General features: G+C 45.5%; 1 protein-coding gene across 2 annotated transcripts in view; it reads left to right on the top strand.

The window, feature by feature from the left end:
- Nucleotides 1-18,759, top strand: part of vsnl1a (visinin-like 1a) — a gene marked incomplete at both ends in the record, with an annotated part of 43,193 nt that extends 24,434 nt beyond the window's left edge. Inside the window, 2 exons of one of the 2 annotated variants that reach the window (XM_079996724.1) lie at nt 18,178-18,393; nt 18,562-18,759. In XM_079996724.1, coding sequence (XP_079852850.1) covers nt 18,178-18,393; nt 18,562-18,759 — 414 coding nt within the window. The remainder of the gene's footprint in view (nt 1-18,177; nt 18,394-18,561) is intronic. The other variant, XM_079996725.1, reaches the window with a different exon arrangement.
- Between the last annotated feature and the right edge of the window lie 3,043 nt (nt 18,760-21,802).

The following is a 21,802-nucleotide window of genomic DNA, read 5'->3' on the forward strand; positions in this document are numbered from 1 at the left end:
GAATTTTGTTGCTCCAAGGCACCCGCAAGGAGAATAGTGAAATCTGCCTTTATTAAAAGATAGGACATTAAAAGCACACAGTAAAAGCAAACTGTTGGGGTATTTTGAATGCATATAATATATCATAGGTTATTATTATTATTACTATTATTATTATTATTATTATTATTCTTATAAGAATGATAGTAATAATAATAATAAGAAGAAGAATCATCATCATCATCATTGTATATTATTATTAATAACAACAACAACAATAATAATAATAATAATAATAATAATAATAATAATAATAATAATAATAATAATAATAATAATAATAATAAACTAGAAAAATAAATAATAATAATAATAATAATAATGATGATTAACTGGGATTGCACACACTCACATACACACAAGCACAGATAGGTAAGTCTAACCGATAATGCTATGAAAGAGTGAATTGAAACCTTTTATAATCCTCAACACCATTTAACATTATCTGTCCATTCTCGCTCTCTGTCTCTGTCTCTCTCTCTTTCTCTCTCCCTCTGTCTGTCTGTCTCTATCTCGCTGTCTTTCTGTCCATCTCTCTCTCTCTCTCTCGCTCTCTCTCTCTCTCTCCATTTCACTCCCCATTACTCTGTTCCCTCTACCGTCTGCAGTGTGCTTCATACTGCAGCAGCAGATTATATTTTTTGGACAGAACCTAATTGCAAATTGGCACTTCCAGAATCCAAGCTGCCGTCTCCTCTGTCTCTCTCTTTTCTCGCTCTCTTTACTTTTCTTCCTTCTTATCGTCTCTCCTCTATGGTCATTTCTCTGTCTCTCATTTTTGAATGTTTGAATTTAGAATGCTTTATTGGCATAGCAGAGAATCCATTTATGAAGCCACTACAGGCGCTAATTGTAATAATAATGTAAACAACAGCAGCAATATTACCAGTCATAACAAACAGGCGGTGACAACATTAAGCAGCAAGAAGAATTATGGATTATTAATCTATGAGAGTAGGATTCAATTATGGTCTAGATCAACAGTTCCCAAACCTTTGTAACTCACGGCCCAGTTGAATTTCTTTGCGCACCACAAGTAACACAGGAGAAAGGAGGTTCAGAGAAGATGGAAGGAGCAGCACGGACACAACGTAGTGTTCCATAAGTTCCTTTCTATTGGTTTATCACAGTGGTGATGCATTTTCAAAGTTAGACCCATATATAAAAAATCACAAATTTAGTTTTATTTATATATATATGTATTTCGTGATTTTTTAAATGTATTTTTATTTATATATATATATACATATATATAATAATTATTATTATTATTTTTATTTTTTATTTTTTTCCTTTAAAATCCATGTTTTTACGATGATGGGAGGCCTGCTTGCAGTATCCTTACAGACCCCTAGGGTCTACATCGATCCAAAAAGATTCATCGATGAAGATGTATTCATCGCATACACACGGTACTGTACGACTTGAGACTGTGCTGGGCAGAGAAGTACAAAAAAAATAGTAATACAATTTTTAAAAATGATTAAAATAGAAAATCTATATACAGCATTCATAATGTACCAACAATTAGTATGACACACACACACCTAGGTACACACATGTACAGAACATATACATATACTCACCCACAGCATTATGCCTGGTTTTTAGTTGGGCCATATTGCAGTCACAAAGCCACGACAATCCACTGCCATCCCTCCGTTTATCTTCTTTTAGATGCAGGCATGCAAACTGTTGAGGGGTGAAAAGGTGAGAAGGATGCGTGAGCGGAGAAAAACACAGACCCGGGGTAATGCTCTGGGGGTGTTTCCTTTTTGAAAAGTAAGTAACTAAATGCTTTTGAGATTATATTTTGGATAACTTTAGGGTTGACTTGATCACAAGTTTTACAAGAATTACAAGACTGCGCAAAATTAAGCACAAATTATTAATTAAGTGCAAAAGGCAGCCCCACAGGTACAAAACGAATTAAAAACTTGATACTCTCCAAGAACAATATTGCTCAATTAGACAATTGAAAATTGTGTGGGTGCTTGCCGGCACACACCGCCAACTCAGTGTATGTCGTTGAGTTGCGTGGCGTGAATTAAGTGTGCAGTGGATGTAATGGTCAGTTGCCAACAGAGACCCCCTGACCTCCATGGCGCCCTACGCACAATTCTATGTGCCTAATTCACCATGAGGGTCCGTGTCAACGGAGAGGGTCCCCCTCACCAAGTTGATGTCACTTTACTGAACACAATGAAATTATATTAATCAAAAAAACTTTACTTACATTGTCATCATCACTTTCCAAATTACATGGAGGATTTGGGCGCTTTCAGAACTAAACTCACATTATCTCCAATTGTTCAGAACATAATAATAATAATAATAATAATAATAATAATAATAATAATAATAATAATAATCACCATAATCATCATAATAATAATAATAACTGGGATTTATATAGCGCCTTTCACAAACCCAAGGACACTTTACAATGGAAAACAAAAAACAAACACGACAAGGTAGATAAATTAAAATAAAGAATAGGGAAAAAATAGGAAACCAAAAAGGGTCAGGGGCGGTAGGGTCAGTTGAACAGGTAGGTTTTGAGCAGGTTTTTGAAGGTGGCCAGAGATGGAGCATTTCAAATGTCAGTGGGGTGAGAGTTCCAGAGGGTGGGGGCCGCCACACGGAAGGCTCTGCCCCCAAAGGTTCGTAGCCTTGTGTGAGGGGTGGAGAGCAGACCCGGAGCACAGCTTCCGGGACAGGGGCATACGGGTGGAGGAGGTCTGTTAGGTACTGCCGGGCAAGGGCATGGAGGGATTTGTAGGTTAGTAGAGGGGTTTTGTAGGAAATACAGGTTTTGACAGGGAGCCAGTGGAGGTGGATGAGGGTGGGGGTGATGTGCTGCCAGGGCTTGGTGTGGTGAGAACTCTAGCAGCAGAGTTTTGAACATACTGGAGCCTGGTCAGAACTTTACTTCAAACCCCAGACAGGACCCCATTGCAGTAGTCCTGACGGGAGTTGATCAAAGCATGGATTAGTGTTTCTGCCACAGACTCAGACAGAGATGGGCAGAGTCTGGAGATGTTCTTGAGGTGGAAGAAGGCAGATTTGGTTATGGATTTGATGAGTTCCAATGTGGAGTATTTTAGGAGCACCATCTCAGCAACAGGTGAGCACCATCTCAGCAACAGGTGAGAGCCTATCTCGGCTAGTGGCACTAGCGAGATGACAGCGCTGGGAGCTGACAAGACGGCAAGCCGTTCATCCGATTACAGCGGAAAAACTAAAATAAATAGCCTCAGGTAGTTGCAGCAGTGAGCCAAAACTGAAGTAGCGATTACCAAAAGTTCGGGGAGACGAGAAACAAACGAAAACAGACACGCAAACACGCATGTGAGAAGCGGCAACAGAACATGCCAGCGTCCTCTCGACACAATGCAACCGTCGCTAATCTGACTTTTTCACGGCTACGAAACGTATGTTACCTTCAAATGTTAAAGCCTTAAAATTGGGGAAAACAAGACTGCATTTCTAGACCGCATTTGAAGGAGCGTCCGGTGGGGAAGGGACACAGAAGGGCCACCCGAAGATGCCCTAGAGTGACTAGTGGTTCGATGGGCGGCCCCAGCACCCACCCTCTCCCAACTGGCAGCAGCAACGGCACCTGGGGGGTCTGGCGGAGCACCGGGGGAGAAGCAGCGCAGCAACCATCACAGGTAACCCCTGGCCGCCAGCTTCTCCGCCAAGCAGGCATCGCCAGGACCATCCAGCAGCCCAGCAGCCAGACCAAGCCCCTCTCGACTGGCAGCGGCAGCACCTGGGGGGTCCGGTGGAGGACCGGGGTTAGAAGCAGCGCAGCAACCACCACAGGTAACCGCTGGCAACTAGCTTCTCCGCCCAGCAGCCACCTCGAGGACCATCCAGCAGCCCAGCCGCCAAGCCACCCCTCCAAGTAGCCCCCGCAGCAGCCAAGTCCGGCCACGCCATCACCAGCAGCACAGTAGCCCGAGACCTGCCACAGCCACAAATCTGCCACAACCACCGTTGTGGCACGGTGGCGCAGTGCATTGCACTGCTGCCTCACAGCAAGAAGGTCCTGGGTTCGATTCCCGCCTGGGGCGCTGTTGGCACCGTGCTCCGGTGGGTTATCTTCCAAAACAGGAGCCTTTCTGTGTGGAGTTTGCATGTTCTCCCCGTGTTCACATGGGGTTTCCTCCACCTCACGTCAGTAAGGACCCCCACCAAAAACATGCACCCATCATCGTCTGACCAGCGATGGACACTTATCACCTGGTCCCCGGGCGCGTCCACGTATGCTGCCCACTGCTCCTGGCTGTGCCCCCGGAGGAAGGACAAGCCAGGATGGGTCAAAAGCAGAGGAGCCATTTCACCGGCCACCATCAAGTGTGTGTGTGTGCAAGCATGTGTTGTGGAGTGTCGTGTGACGATTAAAGACTGTTTCTTTCTTTCTTTTCTTCAATATCAGACCCAGAAGGGCGTTACATAATGATTAATGTAATTTTAGGTAACATAAAATTAACCATAGCTAATATTTATGGCCCCAATGAGGATGACCCAAATTTCTTTCACAATATATTTTCAAAACTTTTAGAATTCGCTGAATCAATTATCATATTGGGAGAAGACAACACAGTACTGGATCCAAGTTTAGACTGTTCTCAAGCCAGAAATATTCACAAATTACATTACATTTAGCAGACGCTTTTATCCAAAGCGACTTACAATTATTCAAACACCGACGGACCGGCGCATCAGGAGCAATTAGGGGTTAAGTGTCTTGCTCAAGGACACTACAGCATGCTAGCAGGAGGAGCCTGGGATCGAACCAGCAACCTTTAGATTACTAGACGACCAGCTCTACCTCCTGAGCTACCGTCCCCAAATCCTGGCGCATCTCGGACTCTAAAACAATACATGAGTGATCTTGTTTTTGGGGATTGTTGGCGATCAAATAACCCACATTCTAGATAATACACATATTATTCACCACCCCACCCCACCCTTGACAAGTAACTCTGCATTGTCCAAAATCACTAATCCTGAAATCTACCCTATTGTAATTTCCGATCACGGGCCACTTAGTTTCAACCTGATAAATTAAACAAACTGGAACCCTCCCGGCAAGTGGCGTTTTTATTTATTTATTTATATACCCTTATCAGTCCCATAACGGGGAAATTTGAAATTTTCTCTGCATTTACCCATCCTAGTATCTGACGTATCACGGATACGTAGCAACGTCCATAGGCTGCCATGTAGAGTTGCCCAGGGAGCAGTTAGAGTGTCTTGCTCAAGGGCACATCAGCTTGCTACCAGGAGGAGCCTGGGATCAAACCAGCAACCTTCTGCTTACTTCATTGAACTGAATGACTCCCCAGTAATATCACCATCCTTACTCCGGGAAACAGATAAGGCAGTTCTAAGAGGTAGTATTGTTTCATTCTCCACCCACAAGAAAAAGAAAGGACAAGAAGCCAAAATAAACTCGAATAACAACTAAAGGAGTTGCACTCCCAACAAGCCCACTCATCCACTGAGCAAATCCTAAATGAGATCGGGACAATTACATCTCAACCTGATAATATCATCCATCAAAAGACACAATTCCTTCAAAAGACACAAGACTTTCCCTAATTAACCCTATGCCAACGGCGTTGGTGAAAGCCTGCCTTCCTACCCTCTGCCCCTCCATCACAGACATAATCAACTCCTCCCTAGCATCTGGTACAGTTCCCCCCAGTCTCAAAATCGCCTTCATCAGTCCCATCATAAAGAAGGCTGGTCTGGACCCTGACGATCTCAACAACTACCAGCCGATCTCCAACCTTCCATTCCTCCGTAAGGTCCTGGAAAGAGCAGTGGCCGCCCAGCTCCATCAACTTCTGTCCAACCATGAGCTCTATGAGCCCCTGCAGTCACCCTGCAGAGCACACCACAGCACAGAGACTGCCCTAATCAAGATCACCAACGACCTCCTCCTCCCTGCAGACTCCGGTAACATCAGTCCTCATCCTCCTGGACCTATCCGCTGCTTTTAATACAGTTTCCCACACAATCCTGCTCAAACGCCTATCCCACCTCCTTGGCATCACCGGTACAGCTCTCTCATGGTTTCAATCATATCTATCAAACAGAACTCAGTTTGTCAACATCAACGGCTCCTCCTCCCCCCATGCCTCAGTCAACCATGACGTCCCTCAAGGCTGTGTGCTTGGTCCAATACTCTTCATCATCTAACTGCTCCCCCTCAGCCAGATCATTCGTCACCATGGTCTCAACTTCCACTGCTACGCTCATGATACACATCTTTATCTCAGCACCTCACCATCCACTCAGTTCCCCCCACAGTCTCTGGCCAACTGCCTTCATGCCATAAAAACCTAGATGACAATGAACTGACTCCAACTCAACAGCAAAAAGTCAGAGCTCGTGGTTGTGGCCCCAAAGCCGCTGCTCCAGAAGGTTGTAGATCTCCTCCTCCTCGTCGATGGCTGTTCAATCAAAACATCTCCCGAGGTCCGCAACCTGGGTGTTATCCTGGACTCTACCCTCTCCTTTCAGTCTCACCTCAGATCCATCACCAAGTCCGTCTTCTGCACCTCAAAAACATCTCCCATCTCTGTCCCTCACTCTCAGACTCCAAGGCAGAAACCCTCATCCATGCTTTCATCACTTCCCGGTTGGACTACTGTAACAGAGTCTTATCCGGGGTTTCCAGCAAAGCCCTGGAGAGACTCCAGTATGTGCAGAACTCAGCTGCCACTCACACCAAGCCCTGGCAGCACATCACCCCCACCTTCATCCACCTCCACTGGCTCCTGGTCAAGTTCCGCATCTCCTACAAACTCCTCCTCCTCGCATACAAATCCCTTCATGCACTCACCCCTCAATACCTGTCCAACCTCCTCCACCAGCACACTCCATCCACACTCCATCAGGGACAGAGCTTTCAGCGTGGCAGCCCCCACCCTCTGGAACTCTCCCTCCCGTAATCCGTAGCACCCCGACCCTGGACACTTTCAAGACAACCCTCAAGATCCACCTTTTCACCATGGTCGTTCCCCATTAGTTAGTATTACTTAGTTGAGCTATCCCTTTGTTTTGTTTTGTTCCTGCACCTCTCTCCCTTAATCTGTTTCCCCCCCTTGCTCTCTCCTGTAAAGCGACCTTGGGTTTTTTGAAAGGCGCTATACAAATTTAAGTTATTATTATTATTATTATTATTATTATTATTATTATTATTATTATTATTAATTCGGTGGAACAACCTACCCATCTCACTAATTGGTAGGATAGCAGCAGTGAAAATTAATATACTTCTAAAAATAAACTATGTATTTTCAAAGACCCCATTGCAACCAACAGTACATTGGTTTGTACATACTCTAGACTCAATAGTCAAACTTTTTTGGGGTAAATACAAGAAACGAGAATTAAACTAGCAACACTACAGAAAAACAAAGACTGTGGAGGCCAAGCAGCCCCAACGTTTAGATACTACTATCTAGCAAACCATCTTCAATTTATAATTAAATGGTTACAACCAGACCAACAACTGGCCAATGGATGGTGAGACATTGAACAAACAGAATGTCAGGAGTTATCATTATCTGATCTACCATTCCTTACTGAATCAATAAGGAAACATAATTGTTTTAAAAACCCATTTATCGCAACAACTCTGTCAGCCTTGTGGAAATCCCTCAAACTCAGTGGTCACACTCTATCTCCAAACAAATTCACGCCAATCTGGCACAACCCAGATTTTCTTGTTAAAAACAGACCAATAATCTTTAGGTCTAGGACAAGAAATTACTCATCTGGAACACATTTTTGAAAACAATTTGCTTATATCCTTCCCAATCTTAACCCAAAGGTATAATGTCAGTGGCCAAGGTTTCCTTAAATTCCTTCAATTACAGCAGTCTCTAAAAGTTAAAATCAAACTGACGTACATCATCCTACAACCACCTCCAATGATTGAACATCTCATTCATATCGGTCACTTGAAAAATCCTTTTTCCAGAATATATCAACTTTTATTTAAAACAGATGACACCTTACCTTTACTCTTTACTCTTTTATCTTTAGCTCATATCACGGAACACAAACTGTTCAAACTGTTCTGGTGGATGAAGACATTAGCTCCCACTGTTCCCTTTATACCAGAGATGACTACTTTCATGCCTTCTGGCTCTGCCCACTTATCCTAGCATTCTGGACCAACATCACCAAGAAGCTATCAAGTCTTCTGGGTCGCAGCATTCCAGTCTCCCCGTCTATATGTCTTCTCTGTGACCTCTCCTTAGTTGACCCACCACTTAAACACCACCAACCCATTATGATCGCCTTAACAATTGCCAAGAAAACAATTACTTTTACAATTACTCAATTGGAAAAAGAGAGACAATCTCACCACATCCCAATGGTTACAGTTATTAATAGATTACATCTCAATGGAAAAACTATTGGCAATATCCAAAAACAATGTTGATTCATTTAATGAAATATGGGCTACTTTCATTACTGACATAACTCTATCATCTAATACTTGAGTCTTCCTAAGTCAGTGCAATGTCGTGGTGTTTTGAGGCATGTGGGGGTCCTCCTGGTCTGCAGGGGCTCTGCGGTTGGGTGGGTGCCCGGGCGACTCGGGGGACATCCGTGATGCTTGCGCCTGGAGGTGTGCTGCGACCTGGGGGGGCTGTGGAGAGAACCGCCTGGTGCCTTCCGGGGCCCCTGGGGGGGCTGCTTGCTGTTGTGGGTGTGGGTTGGGGTGTGGGGGGCGGCTGTTGGCCTTTTGTTCCTGCTGCGCGGCTTCTCTGCAGCGTGCGCCCCGGGTGCTGGGGGTGGAGGAGGGCCTGTATATCTGGCGGCCTGCTGGAATTGGCGGGGGTGGTGGGGGGGCTTACATGCCCCGTGCTGAGCGCACTTTGCTACGTGTATGGACACTTGGCGCTCACGCCGGGTGGGGCGTCTGGCCCCCTTACGTGGGGCGTGGGTGGACATGGGAGTCCCACCGGCTCGCCTGTTGGGCGGGCGGTTCGGGTGGGGTGTTGGTCTGTTGCCGTGGGGCCGGGATCCAGGCCTGCGGCTGCAGGCTGGTGCCTGCACCTGGGGGTGCCTGCACCTGGGGGTTGGTTGTATGTGTGCGCCCCTGGGGTGCGGGCTCTTCTCGTGCTCCCTGGGACTGGGTAATGCTCCTCGGGGCTGGGCGTGGGGGTTGCTCCACGGCCCTCTGGCTTATCCAGGGGCCTGGGGATCTTCTGTGGCCGCAGGGCAGGGTGCTCGGGGCTTTCCTGCAGCCGTACGGTGTCTACAAGGGTGCGGAGTTCGGGGGCTTCGGGGCCCTTTCCGCTGCTTGGAGGCGCCACGACATAATACCAACCTTCTACACCAGTACCAATGGAAATAAGTCATGTACACTCACTGGTGGACATCTTACACACACACACACACACACACACACACACACACACACACACGCACACACCACCATACCTGCTTCGAGTGCACCCCAGCACCCTCCTGGTTCCATTCCTCTCCTTTCCTCCCTCATTTGCTGCCATAACTATGACAGGAAGAAGCCACGTGACCAGTTGTAGTTCCAGTTTTCGTGGACCTAGTTAACTGTTTTTCAATACTTGTTGTCGTTCAATGTTTATGTTTTTGTGTAAATGTTGTTTGCTTCTATGGTTATTTGTCTCACCCGTGGTGATTCTCCCCCTCTTGGAGTAGTGATCAGTTGTTTATAGACCCAAACATGATAAATAGTTCTGGTGGTTCTCTATAACCAAAAACTGTGTTCTTGTCATTCTACAGGTCATCCACAGGACAGAGTTATTGCAGCAGTTCTTGATGATGATTTAAGAATTAATAAAGAGTTGTATTGCAGGTTGAGAACTTGAACTCCACTTGCAGACTAACTCTGTCCTAGATGCAATGGCATGCAAATACTCTGTGTTGTATGCCCAGCATGCTGACAGCACAGGTTAAAAAAACAAAACAAAACAAAAAAAAACATTATGCCGTGAAAGTAAATTATAGCAAGACTATTCTATTGGATTCCACACAAACTATTATTTTTTTATTATTATGAGCTCTCTCGCTCGCTAGCTTCCTCTCTCTCTCTGCACTGTAGTGACTCCAGACTGAAAGTGTATGTTGTTTTTTTTTTTTCAAGGGTCGGACTGTGTTTGAGGCATTTCCTTCTTTTTATGTTCAGGACACGTCAGCCGCCTCTCTGGACACAGGGTGGCACAAAACAAAACAACACTGTCATCCGGCGGGGCCCCCTGACCGTCCCGCTGGCTGGAATTCCAGCCCTATTTGTTCCATCCCTCTGCCATTTCTTCCTATGGTTGGCTGATATTGATTGCACCTGTTCTGTATCCTAAGCGGATTATGTTCAGAAGACACGGGACTGGGTCGTTCCGTGCCTCTCGCGTGTGTTCGTTCCCCCGAGCTCTGCTTCCCTCGCCGAGTTCCTGAGCTTGTGTCCTCTGGGTCTGGTCTGCGGTGAAACCCAGCGCTGATCAGATCCAAGTCGCTCCCAGAAGCTTACCTTGCTTTTCTCCAGCTTCTCATAGATTTTCAGCCAGTCAAGCTGATATAGCATTCTCTGACACTGGATGTTTTTCTTTAATATATTAGTTTGTTCAGGATAAACAAAAGAGAATATTGATGCTTGTCTTGACTTTACCGTAGTGGATTTGACAGCAGGGGGGCAGAATTGGTGTTAGAACAGAGCAGACCATTAAAGAAGACCCCAGATCAAACAGCGATCACAATCCACTCCAGTTTACTCCGCTTTTCTCTGTAAACACTCCACTGAGAAATGCCCTTGTTTGTCGGTCGCATATTACCCATCGCCCCTCGGCGTTCGGGTCAAGTGGAAGGTCGGTGTCTAATGGACGGTTCCATTGGGAGCTAAGGGGCACGAGATGCGGATCCATGCTCAACCATGCGAGATGCTCCGTGTTAACCCACGACCCCGGGATGTGAGGTTTTACCGAGTTGAATGTCCATCAGGTGGGTTTCGCCTCACGAGGAGGTAACGCAGACTCTTGCTTCACTGGAGAGATTATATAGTCATGTATATATACATGTGGTATATATCCATATACACATTAGAAAGGGAAGTCGCCCATATTGGGGAATCACAGGAAAGTCACTTTGGCACTTGCGTGTTTCAAGTTTGGCCTGAAATCCTGCTTTGATATCTACGTGAACTGGGCGGTGCGTCTCCATTTCCTCCCAGTTCCCACATCGCCTGTAAACCCGTGGGAACACCAGCCGAAAATGTTTTTTATCATGACAGTGTTTCGGCCTGCAGCTGAACACGTCCCGATCATTGTCTTGTCTGAGACTAGGCCTAAGCCTGGCCCGCTACAAGATTTTTCAAATTTTAGCAGATGTTGAAAATGTGAGACACCCTGCACATAACGACACATCATGATACATTTAACACTTTTGTTCCTAACATGTGTGGACGGCAGCAAGACCCACTAACACATTCCATTCACTAACAATCAGAGTCCTGATCTTGCAAAGTCCCACGAGACACGAGACGGAGGCGTGGCTACACCAGATTACCAGAGTCCCAACTCTTAAAACCGGAAATCTTCCAGTCAACAGTCAAACGTGATGGAGTAAGCAAACATAGCGGGAGACGGGCTATAACTAAGCGATGCTATTTTTTGCACTAGTTTTTACAGAAAATCCAGAAGGAAAAAATAAAAAACAGTGGATAAAGGGAAAAAACATGGACTGTACTTTATTATTATTATTAATAATAATAATAATAATAATAATAATAATAATAATAATAATAATTATTATTATTATTATTATTATTATTATTATTATTATTATTATAATTATTATTATTATAATTATAATTATAATAACTTAAATTTGTATAGCACCTTTCAAAGAACCCAAGGTCGCTTTACAGGAGAAGGGCAAGGGGGGGGGCAGATTAAGGGAGAGAGGAACAAAAACAAAACAAAGGAATAGCTAAACTCCCTAACTAACTAACTAACTAACTAACTAATTAACTAACTGATTAATGGGGAAAAGCCATGGTGAAAAGGTGGGTCTTGAGGGTTGTTTTGAAAGTGTCCAGGGTTGGGGCGTTACGGATTACGGGAGGGAGAGAGTTCCAGAGGGCGGGGGCTGTCACGCTGAAAGCTCTGTCCCGAAAATTCGTAATCTGGCACGGGGGATGGACAGCAGACCCATATTTGCGGACTGCAAGTTCCGGGATGGAGTGTGCACGTGGAGAAGGTCGGACAGGTATTGAGCGGCAAGTGCATGAAGGGATTTGTATGTGAGGAGGAGTTTGTAGGAGATGTGGAACTTGACCGGGAGCCGGTGGAGATGGATGAGGGTGGGGGTGATGTTCTGCCAGGGCTTGGTGTGAGTGAGAACCCTGGCAGCTGAGTTCTGCACATACTGGAGCCTGTCGAGGGCTTTGTTGGAAACCCCGGACAGGACTCCATTACAGTAGTCCAAACGGGAGGTGATGAAAGCATGGATGAGGATTTCGGCCACGGAGTCTGAGAGTGAGGGACGGAGACGGGAGATGTTTTTGAGGTGATAGAAGGCGGACTTGGCGATGGATCTGGATGTGACTGAAAGGAGAGGGTAGAGTCCAGGATAATACCCAGGTTGCGGACCTCGGGAGATGTTGTGATGGGACAGCTGTCGACGAGGAGGAGGAGATCGACAACCTTGCGGAGCAGCGGCTTTTGGGCCACAACCATGAGCTCTGACTTTTTGTTGTTGAGTTGGAGTCAGTTCATTGTCATCCAGGTTTTTATGCAAGAAGGAAGTTGACCAGAGACTGTGGGGGGAGCAGAGTGGGTGGTGAGGTGCTGAGATAAAGCTGTGTATCATGAGCGTAGCAGTGGAAGTTGAGACCATGGTGACGAATGATCTGGCCGACGGAGAGTAGGTAGATGGTGAAGAGTGTTTGACCGAGCACAGAGCCTTGAGAGACACCAAGGTTGACTGGGGCATAGGGGGAGGAGGAGCCGTTGATGTTGACAAACTGAGTTCTGTTTGATTGATATGATTGAAACTATGAGAGAGCTGTACCAGTGATGCCAAGGAGGTCGGATAGGCGTTTGAGGAGGATTGTGTGTGAAACTGTCAAAAGGAGCGGAAAGGTCCAAGAGGATGAAGATACTGATGTTAAAGGAGTCTGCAGCAAGGAGGAGGTCGTTGGTGATCTTGATTAGGGCAGTCTCTGTGCTGTGGTGTGCTCTGTAGGGTGACTGCAGGGGTTCGTAGAGCTCATGGGTGGACAGATGTTGATGGAGCTGGGTGGCCACTGCTATTTCCAGGACCTTACTGAGGAATGGAAGGTTGGAAATCGGCCGGTAGTTGTTAAGATCGTCAGGGTCCAGACCAGGCTTCTTCAGGATGAGAGTGATGGAGGCGATTTGGAGACTGGGGGGAACTGTACCAGATGCTAGGGAGGAGTTGATTATGTCTGTGATGGAGGGGCAGAGGGTAGGAAGGCAGGCTTTCACCAACGCCGTTGGCATAGGGTCCAGGGAGCAGGTGGAGGCTTTGGCTTTGGTCACCAACCTCGAGACTAGTGAAACATCCACTAGGGAGAAGGAAGAGAGAGAGCAGCAGCTGAGGGTACACTGCCCAGTGTCTGGGAGGAGGGAGAAGAGGGGGCAGGAACCAGGAGTTGTTGGTGAATGGTGTCCACTTTAGCTTGGAAAAAGTCCAGGAACTTGGTGCAGAGGTCAGGGGCGTCGGCAGTGTGGGGGGCAGCAAGGGGGCGGAGCAGACAGTTTATGGTGGTGAATAGTGTTCTGGGGTGGTTTGGCTAAGAGCCAATAAGGGTGGAGTAGTAATTGATCTTGATCCTGGAGAGTTCCTCCCTGTAGGACAGCACATGGTCTTTAAAGGCCAGACGGTGGACAGTGAGGCTAGTTCGCTTGTAGAGTTGCTCCAGGTCGCAGGTTAAGCAAGCAGGTCAAATAGAGCTGGTGCACCCACTGACCTTATATTCCTGAAGGTGATGGAACGACCAGGGCGCTGCATGAGCAGGGGGACAGGGACGGTGAGGAGGACGGCCTGATGGTCCGATACTGCCAGGTCCAGGCACTGCAGATGGGAGGGGGGGGTACTGGTAGAGCAGACTAGTTCCAAAGTGTGACCTTTAACGCGGGTGGGGCCTTGGACATGCTGTATGATGTTAAAACAGTCCAACAGTGACAGGAATTCAGCAGCGAAGCTGCAACTGGAGGTGTCCACGTGGATATTGAAGTCTCCCAGCAGGAGGGTAGATGGAGACTTGGAGCAGACAGAGGACAATAACTCGGTAAGCTCAGACATGAAGGTGGTAGAGGCCTTGGGGGGGCGGTATATGAGGACAATCTGGAGTTGAGGAGACCCAGAGAGCGAAAATCGAATACACTCAAAAGATGTTATACTCGGTGTGGGGATTTCCTTGACCCGGATTTCAACTTGGTGGATGACAGCCAGCCCACCACCACGGCCTATGGAGTGGGGTTTCTGTTATCCTGGGGGAGTGGCTTGGTTGAGTGTTATAAAGTCCTGCTGATTTTGCCATGTCTCAGTTAGACATAGAAAATCAAGTTCTCTGTCAATGATAATGTCATGGATGATTAGTGCTTTATCATTTAAGGAGTGGGTGTTGAGCAGCATGTAGGAAGCAGTAGAGGAATCCGGCAGGATGGGAGGAGTGATACTGTCAGCACAGAGCAAGGGCTTCAGACAGCTGGTGCGCACGTGATGCCCGTTGTGATGACGTCGACGTGCAACACGGAAGAAGGGTATGAAGGGTAAGGTTTGGGCTTGGGCAGATTTACAATTAAATCGCCTTTCAGCAATTGACACCAACCATCGCGATTGACATTGATGACAGACAATTTTAAATGTTTTTTATCCACCAGGGAAAATCTGGGCTTTGAAGCTGTGCAAGTGCAGTTTACCGTGTTCTTAAAGAGTGAGAGAGAGAGGAAAAGGGAGAGAGAGGGGGAGAGGGGGCGAACGCTCTCCCCCTCTCTCCTCAGAGCTGTGGAGTAACCACTGGTGATCGGATCTCACTGCCCCGCTCTACAGTCCCATGCAAAGACTTTGAGGGGCAGGTGCTCGAAAAAAAGAAAAAAGGAAAGGCACATGGACCCCCAGCTCCGGTTGTAGGCATTGTGCCGCTCTGGACAAACGGAGCAGTACGGCGGAGCCACAGTGCGCACATCGCTGGTGTGCCAAAGTGATTCATGAGGTGCTCCTAACGAATATATCTTGCCCAGACAATCCGCTACCTCGATGCCCATTCACGCTTAAAAAAAGCACACCTGATAAAAAAGGGCACTATGGGGTCCCTCGGACACCGCCCCGCCCACCCCCCCCCGCTCTAAATACAAATCTTGTGATTATAATATTGCAATATATAATATTATCTCATAGAAAAGATTCATTAGATTTGATTTATTTTGTTTCCTTAGTTTCTAACTTGTATGGAAACATAAACCTAACTCTCCAGACAGCGGTGCGCTCCTGTGCCTGTCTTTTTATTTTAGATCTATTTATTTCCGTTTGTTTTTTTTAGTATGAAACCAATTGATTTTAACACAACTGAGTAAAGGGGCTGTCCTGTCCCCCAAAAAAACCTGTGTCCCCACTGTCGGGAAAGCGGGGACGCACGGGTGCGGACTAAATACTTAATACTTTACTTATAAATAATAAATCCTGCACTTCTGGAACAGGGAGGTCGTATTTGCCACATTACATTACATTATGTTGTATGTGTGCATGAGCCCCTCTACGTGTGTGTGTGCCCCCCCTCGATTAAATTGTATATACACGTTATATATATCGGAATATTTATTGGAATTTTGCACGATCGCCCAAGCCTCCCGGGCATGCTGCAGTGCGAGCTTGACGCTTCACAGCGTTCAATGGCTGCTGTTGTGTTTATTACTTCTTTAGGTTTAATCGGCTTGGCCGTGACAATCCACAGTCCTCGGCCATCCTCGGGGTTCTCCCCACAAGTCGGGTATTGGATCCGAAATATGTTTCATATTTCCGATTTGCAAATCACAGGACGGACTTTAGAATCCTCATTGATTGTCGGAAGGGCGGAGTCTGCCCCACCATCAGCTTCATTGTTTTGTGCTGTGTACCCAGCTTTAATCACTCTTTTAATCTGGATGAACAGAAATGGTCTTAAATAGGCTCAGACTTGCCCTCGTCTTGGTTTAAAAAAATCTGATTTCCATAAGGGAGATTAGAGCCAATGTAGGTCTTAGTGAAGCTTGAATAAAACCTTTGGATTAAGGGATGTAGCCTCCATGTGGACCAGGTTTATCTGGACTGAGACCAGCACCAAGACCAGACAGAAGGGGCTGACTAGTCCTTCATCTCCTGAGTCTAGGACTTCCTAGTCTAGAACCAATTCATCTTAAATTAAGCAACATCTCACCTAGGCATTTTTAAATTCTGGATTAATTTAAGTAGGATAATCTTAGTCTTGATTTTGATTAAACCCCACTGATATTTTATCATCCATCCATGACCGTCCTTCCATAATTATATTTGTCGTTTTCATTTTCGTCATTTTCATTTCAATGCATTTGAAATGTTTGGGAAATTGGATTGGCAGCATTTTCCCTCCTACAATTTTCAATAGGAGCATCATTTCACTGACTTATCTGAGACAGATTCTTGGATGGAGGAACATTACATAACATTTATAGGAAGGCAATGCAGAGCCATTTAGGCGAGGCTAGTCCCAGGGGCCCGACACTCCTGAGCAATGACGTTGTCATAGAAACAGGGATCAGGAGCCTTAAAGAATTGTGTTAATTATGAACACTGTTGGTCATGAGCGGCCCCCAAGATGTTTTTTTGTTGTTGATGTTGTTGAACGTACAGATCAATCTTGGAACTTAGTGCCCATCCGAGAATTATTATTATGATACTTTTCAATAGCGTTTATGGGAAAACTCCCCAAAACGCCTTACACTCCGAAGTGTATTTTTGTTTTATGATTTCTACGTCTTTCTTTTCGGCTGTCGTAGTTTTTAGACACACATGCATGCACACATGGCCGACGCACACACACACACACACACACACACACACACACACACACACACACACACACACACACACGCACACACACATAGACACACACACATACACAGTTGATCTCCGGTGCTTAGTTCGGCATTTTTAGCACTGGTGCCCTGAGATGGATTTCCACCACAGGCTACTGTCATACACAGTAAATGTCAAGAACACACACACACACACACACACACACACACACACACACACACACACACACACTCAAACATGAATAATGGGAAATGGTAAATGGGGTGCATTTGTATAGCTCTTTTCTAGTCATAAGATTCAAAGCGCTTTATAGAACATGCCTCACATTCACCCTTTCACACACATTCATACATCGATAGCAGGTGCCGTGCAAGGTGCTCACCAGATAACACTGGAACAGACACAGATTCTTGCCCCAAAAATAGAAAACGTAATTAAATTTCTTATAAAAAATTATAAAAGCACATAGTGTTTCTCCTGAAATGGGACCAAGATTCAACCTTTTCTAACCACAGCAGGATTATGTTGGAATTAACCCTGAATTTCAACCTAAAAAAACATTGATTTGTAGGGGCAATTGCAAAGAAATCCCCCAAGAAATATCACAAAACATGACGACTAATAAACCGCTCAGAGAACGTGCTCCAGACTGAAAGAAAATCAGAATAAATTAGAATCATAGTGGTACATTTCATACACGGGAATTCGAGGATTGGTGCATTTCTCTATGGAGAATTTGCATTAAAAAAGTTTAACAGGCTGAAAAATCAAAAAAATCATAAAATAAATAAATAATGACCAGAAATAAGATAAATAAATAATAATCATAAATAATAAATAAATAAATAAATAAATAAACACAATTAAATAAATAAATCAAGTTAAATACAGTTACAATAAAAATAATGATTTAAAAAATATAATAATAATAATAATTATAATAATAATAATAATAGCAGCAATGATCATAAATAACAATAATAATCTGTGTGAAAAATCAAAACACAAAAAGTGAAAAATAACAAAATTCTGTCGTCTTTCATCTCCCAGTTCTTCCCGTACGGCGACGCGTCCAAGTTCGCACAGCACGCCTTCAGGACATTTGACAAGAACGGGGATGGCACCATCGACTTCCGGGAGTTCATCTGCGCCCTGAGCATCACGTCCAGAGGAAGCTTCGAGCAGAAGCTCAACTGGGCCTTCAACATGTACGACCTAGATGGAGACGGCAAGATCACCAGGGTGGAGATGCTGGAGATCATAGAGGTGAGCAGAATCTATCTATCTATCTGTCTATCTATCTATCTATCTATCTATCTATCTATCTGTCTATCTGTCTATCTATGTCTGTCTGTCTGTCTGTCTGTCTGTCTGCCCGTCCATCCATCCATCCTCCTAACCCCACCTCCTTTCCTGTTCCCTCTCTCTGTCCAGGCCATCTACAAAATGGTTGGCACGGTGATCATGATGAAGATGAACGAGGACGGCCTGACGCCCGAGCAGCGTGTGGACAAGATCTTCTCCAAGATGGACAAGAACAACGACGACCAGATCACGCTGGAGGAGTTCAAGGAGGCAGCAAAGAGCGACCCGTCCATCGTACTACTGCTGCAGTGCGACCTTCAGAAATAGGCCGAGGAGGCGACGGAGGCGGAGGCGGAGCCGCCACAGACTGCACACGACCAACAGTTTCATGTTCCATTCAGTTTGCAGCTATTTCCACTGAAACAGAAGAAAAAAAACAAAAAACAGAAAATATTTGCTTGGACTACCTTTCAACGGATTCCGCTTCTTGTGTTTGAAACACTCGTGTGCATGAGAATGTTATTTGCTCTAGAAAAAAAACCCTACACATAACATTCACATAACTGGCGAAATTACACACACACACACACACACACACACACACCTGCACACACACAGACACACACACAAACACACACGCACACACACACACACACACACAACCTATTTACACCTTGCGCAAAAATATATAAATATAGATATATAAATATAGATATATAAATATGAATATATAAATATATTTATTATTTAAAGATCAACTGCCAAAATGTGAAGTGTGCAAAGTATTTTCCATACGGTTCCATTCTAGCAGAGCTTGCTGCTCTATTTATTACTGTTCCCAGTTTACCGACTCTAGCGGTGTGTGTTCCATCTTACTGAACCAAACGTCCCACGGTAATGGACATTTCTCCAATTCTCGGTCAAAAATAAGTCAAAAACAAACAAAAAAGACATATTCGCTTCGTGTCTGACTATTCCTTTTCTCGAGACACGCTTGTACCGTCGGTAAAAATAAAACGTAAATGTAATGTAATGTTGATTTGCATGCCTTTAGGTTCTGCCTTAATACCTCCTGTTTTTTGCATCCTGTTACAATTAGCCGAAGACAGAAAGCCTTATCAAAGAGATGCGGTGACACTTTGACTGGACGATTTTTACCACGCCGACGCACGCACGCACGCATGCACACACACACACACACACACACACGGCGGCGGAGCTTCTGCGAGTCTCGTTTTTCAGGGCCAATTTTTCCTTTCGATGCTGTAACTGTGGGAGCATGTTTCCTCGTACGGTAGCTTTTAGTATGTGTTGCCAAGCAGTAACCAACCCCCCGCCCCGCCCAGCCCCACCCCTGCCACGACCCAACCCGCACCCACCCCGTCCTTTTGCATTAAAAAGTAACCATATGCACTCATCTTCTGAATCTGTTTCTGAATGAGTAGATGATGAATGTGACGAAAAACAAAGAATAAGAATTGGGGGAAAATTGTCTGGAAGCGAATGTGCTCGAATTAGTTCCTTAGAGAAGGACGCGTTCCTCTAGGCGTCACTGACGATAGATAAAATTTACCTGATTGGTCAACATGGAGAGATTTCATGTGGAGCGGATCAGACTCAGTTTCGACGTATGTCACCGTTAGGCTGCATATCAACGAGCTGGATGGGGACAGACGAGCGGGACGTGATGCGGCCATGATCGAACATAGCGTCGCCCTCATCTGCTTTTTTTTTTGTGTCAACAAACGTAAAAAATAACACAGAGCAGGGAGACAGTGTAGGAACAACGGTCGACGATGGTTTCTCCCTCTCTCCTCCCGGATCCCACCTGTAAACCCCGCTTCCCCTGCTCCCTCCTCTCGCTGGCCAATCAATCTTTTTGTACTTTTTTACTTCCCTCCCTCTGGTACGTACATTATCGAGCACTCCGACTGCACAGAAGTTCGGTTTGATTCGTTCCCGGTACGGTACGCACGTCAGAGGACGGACATGTTGAAATAACCTATGAAGCCTAATAACCCCGAACAGGTTTTCCTTTTCCTTGCCACCAATCCACAAAAACATATTTTTTGGTAACCCCCTCACGTTTGGGCCCCATGTGCACACTTACCGAGCCTTGTCCCAGATGGTTTGTAATCGGAGAGAAAGTCCTTTACACGACGACTACTTTTGCCCCGGAAGTGTTTCTCTGACCCTTGACTCTTACGAATTACTGTTGCTTTAATGATCAGGACGCCAAATGTGAGCCATGGCAACCGCGTATGAGGATTCTTTTGTAGCATGTATTGTGTTCCCCAATGACATGGCTGCACTCTTCCCTGTGTTGTGATTTAATCGAATAAAAAGGAATTCTATGGGCCACCGTCTGGTCTGATCACTCCGCATAGCACACGATAAGATGGGATGGTGAGATATGGGATGAGGAGTAAGAAAATAACATACCGTGCACGGACAACTCCCTCCGCAAAGTTAACACGGAGACTGAGGAGCACTGTTCTTACTAGCAGAACTATGCAAATTGCAGTTACACTAAAACAGTGCTATTCAAACTGTCTTTTTGCACGCCCATCTCTCTGGGATTTCAAGCAATTGATCAAAAAAAAAAAGAACGCCCGAAAAGGTACAAATAAAAAATGTGTCATTTGCAAACTAACGTAGTTTAGAGTGAAGTAGTCGTGTCGTCACATATATTTGTGGCTGTTATTCCCTATTCACACAGAACGATGCACAACTAATTTCAAAAATTATAATAATCATGGGGGTACACAAACATGTGTATCATCAGTGCCGGTCCCAAGCCCTGATGAATAGAGAGAGTTGCGTCAGGAAGGGCATCCGGCATGGAAACCATGCCAAATCAAACATGCAGACAGCAAATCTGATTTCCATACCGGATCGGTCGAGGCCTGGGTTAACAACGACTGTCACTGGTGCCGTTAGCAAACAGGGTGCCAGTGGAAATTGTGCTACTGTCAGCTGAAGAAGAAGAAGAAGAAGAGAGGGAAGGTGTATCCAGAGACAGCAGGAGGGGAAGAAGGGTAGGGGAGTAGAGTTGAGAGTAGAAACTTTGAACGTTGGCACTATGAAGGGTAAAGAGAGAGAGCTGGCTGACATGATGGAGAGAAGGAAGGTAGATGTACTATGTATGTGTACAAGAGACCAGGTGGAAGGGGGGTAAGGCCAGAGTATCGGAGCCAAGTACAAACTGTTCTACCATAGAGTGGATGGCAGGAGAAACAGGGTCGGGATAGTCTTGAAGGAAAAATATGTCAAGAGTGTTTTGGAGGTGACGACAGAGAGACAGAGTGATGAGCATGAAGCTGGAAATTGATGGGATGATAATGAATAAGGTCAGTGCGTATGCTCCCCA

This window comes from Zeus faber (assembly GCF_960531495.2).
Source record: "Zeus faber genome assembly, chromosome: 2".
In the NCBI taxonomy this organism is placed as follows: domain Eukaryota; kingdom Metazoa; phylum Chordata; class Actinopteri; order Zeiformes; family Zeidae; genus Zeus; species Zeus faber.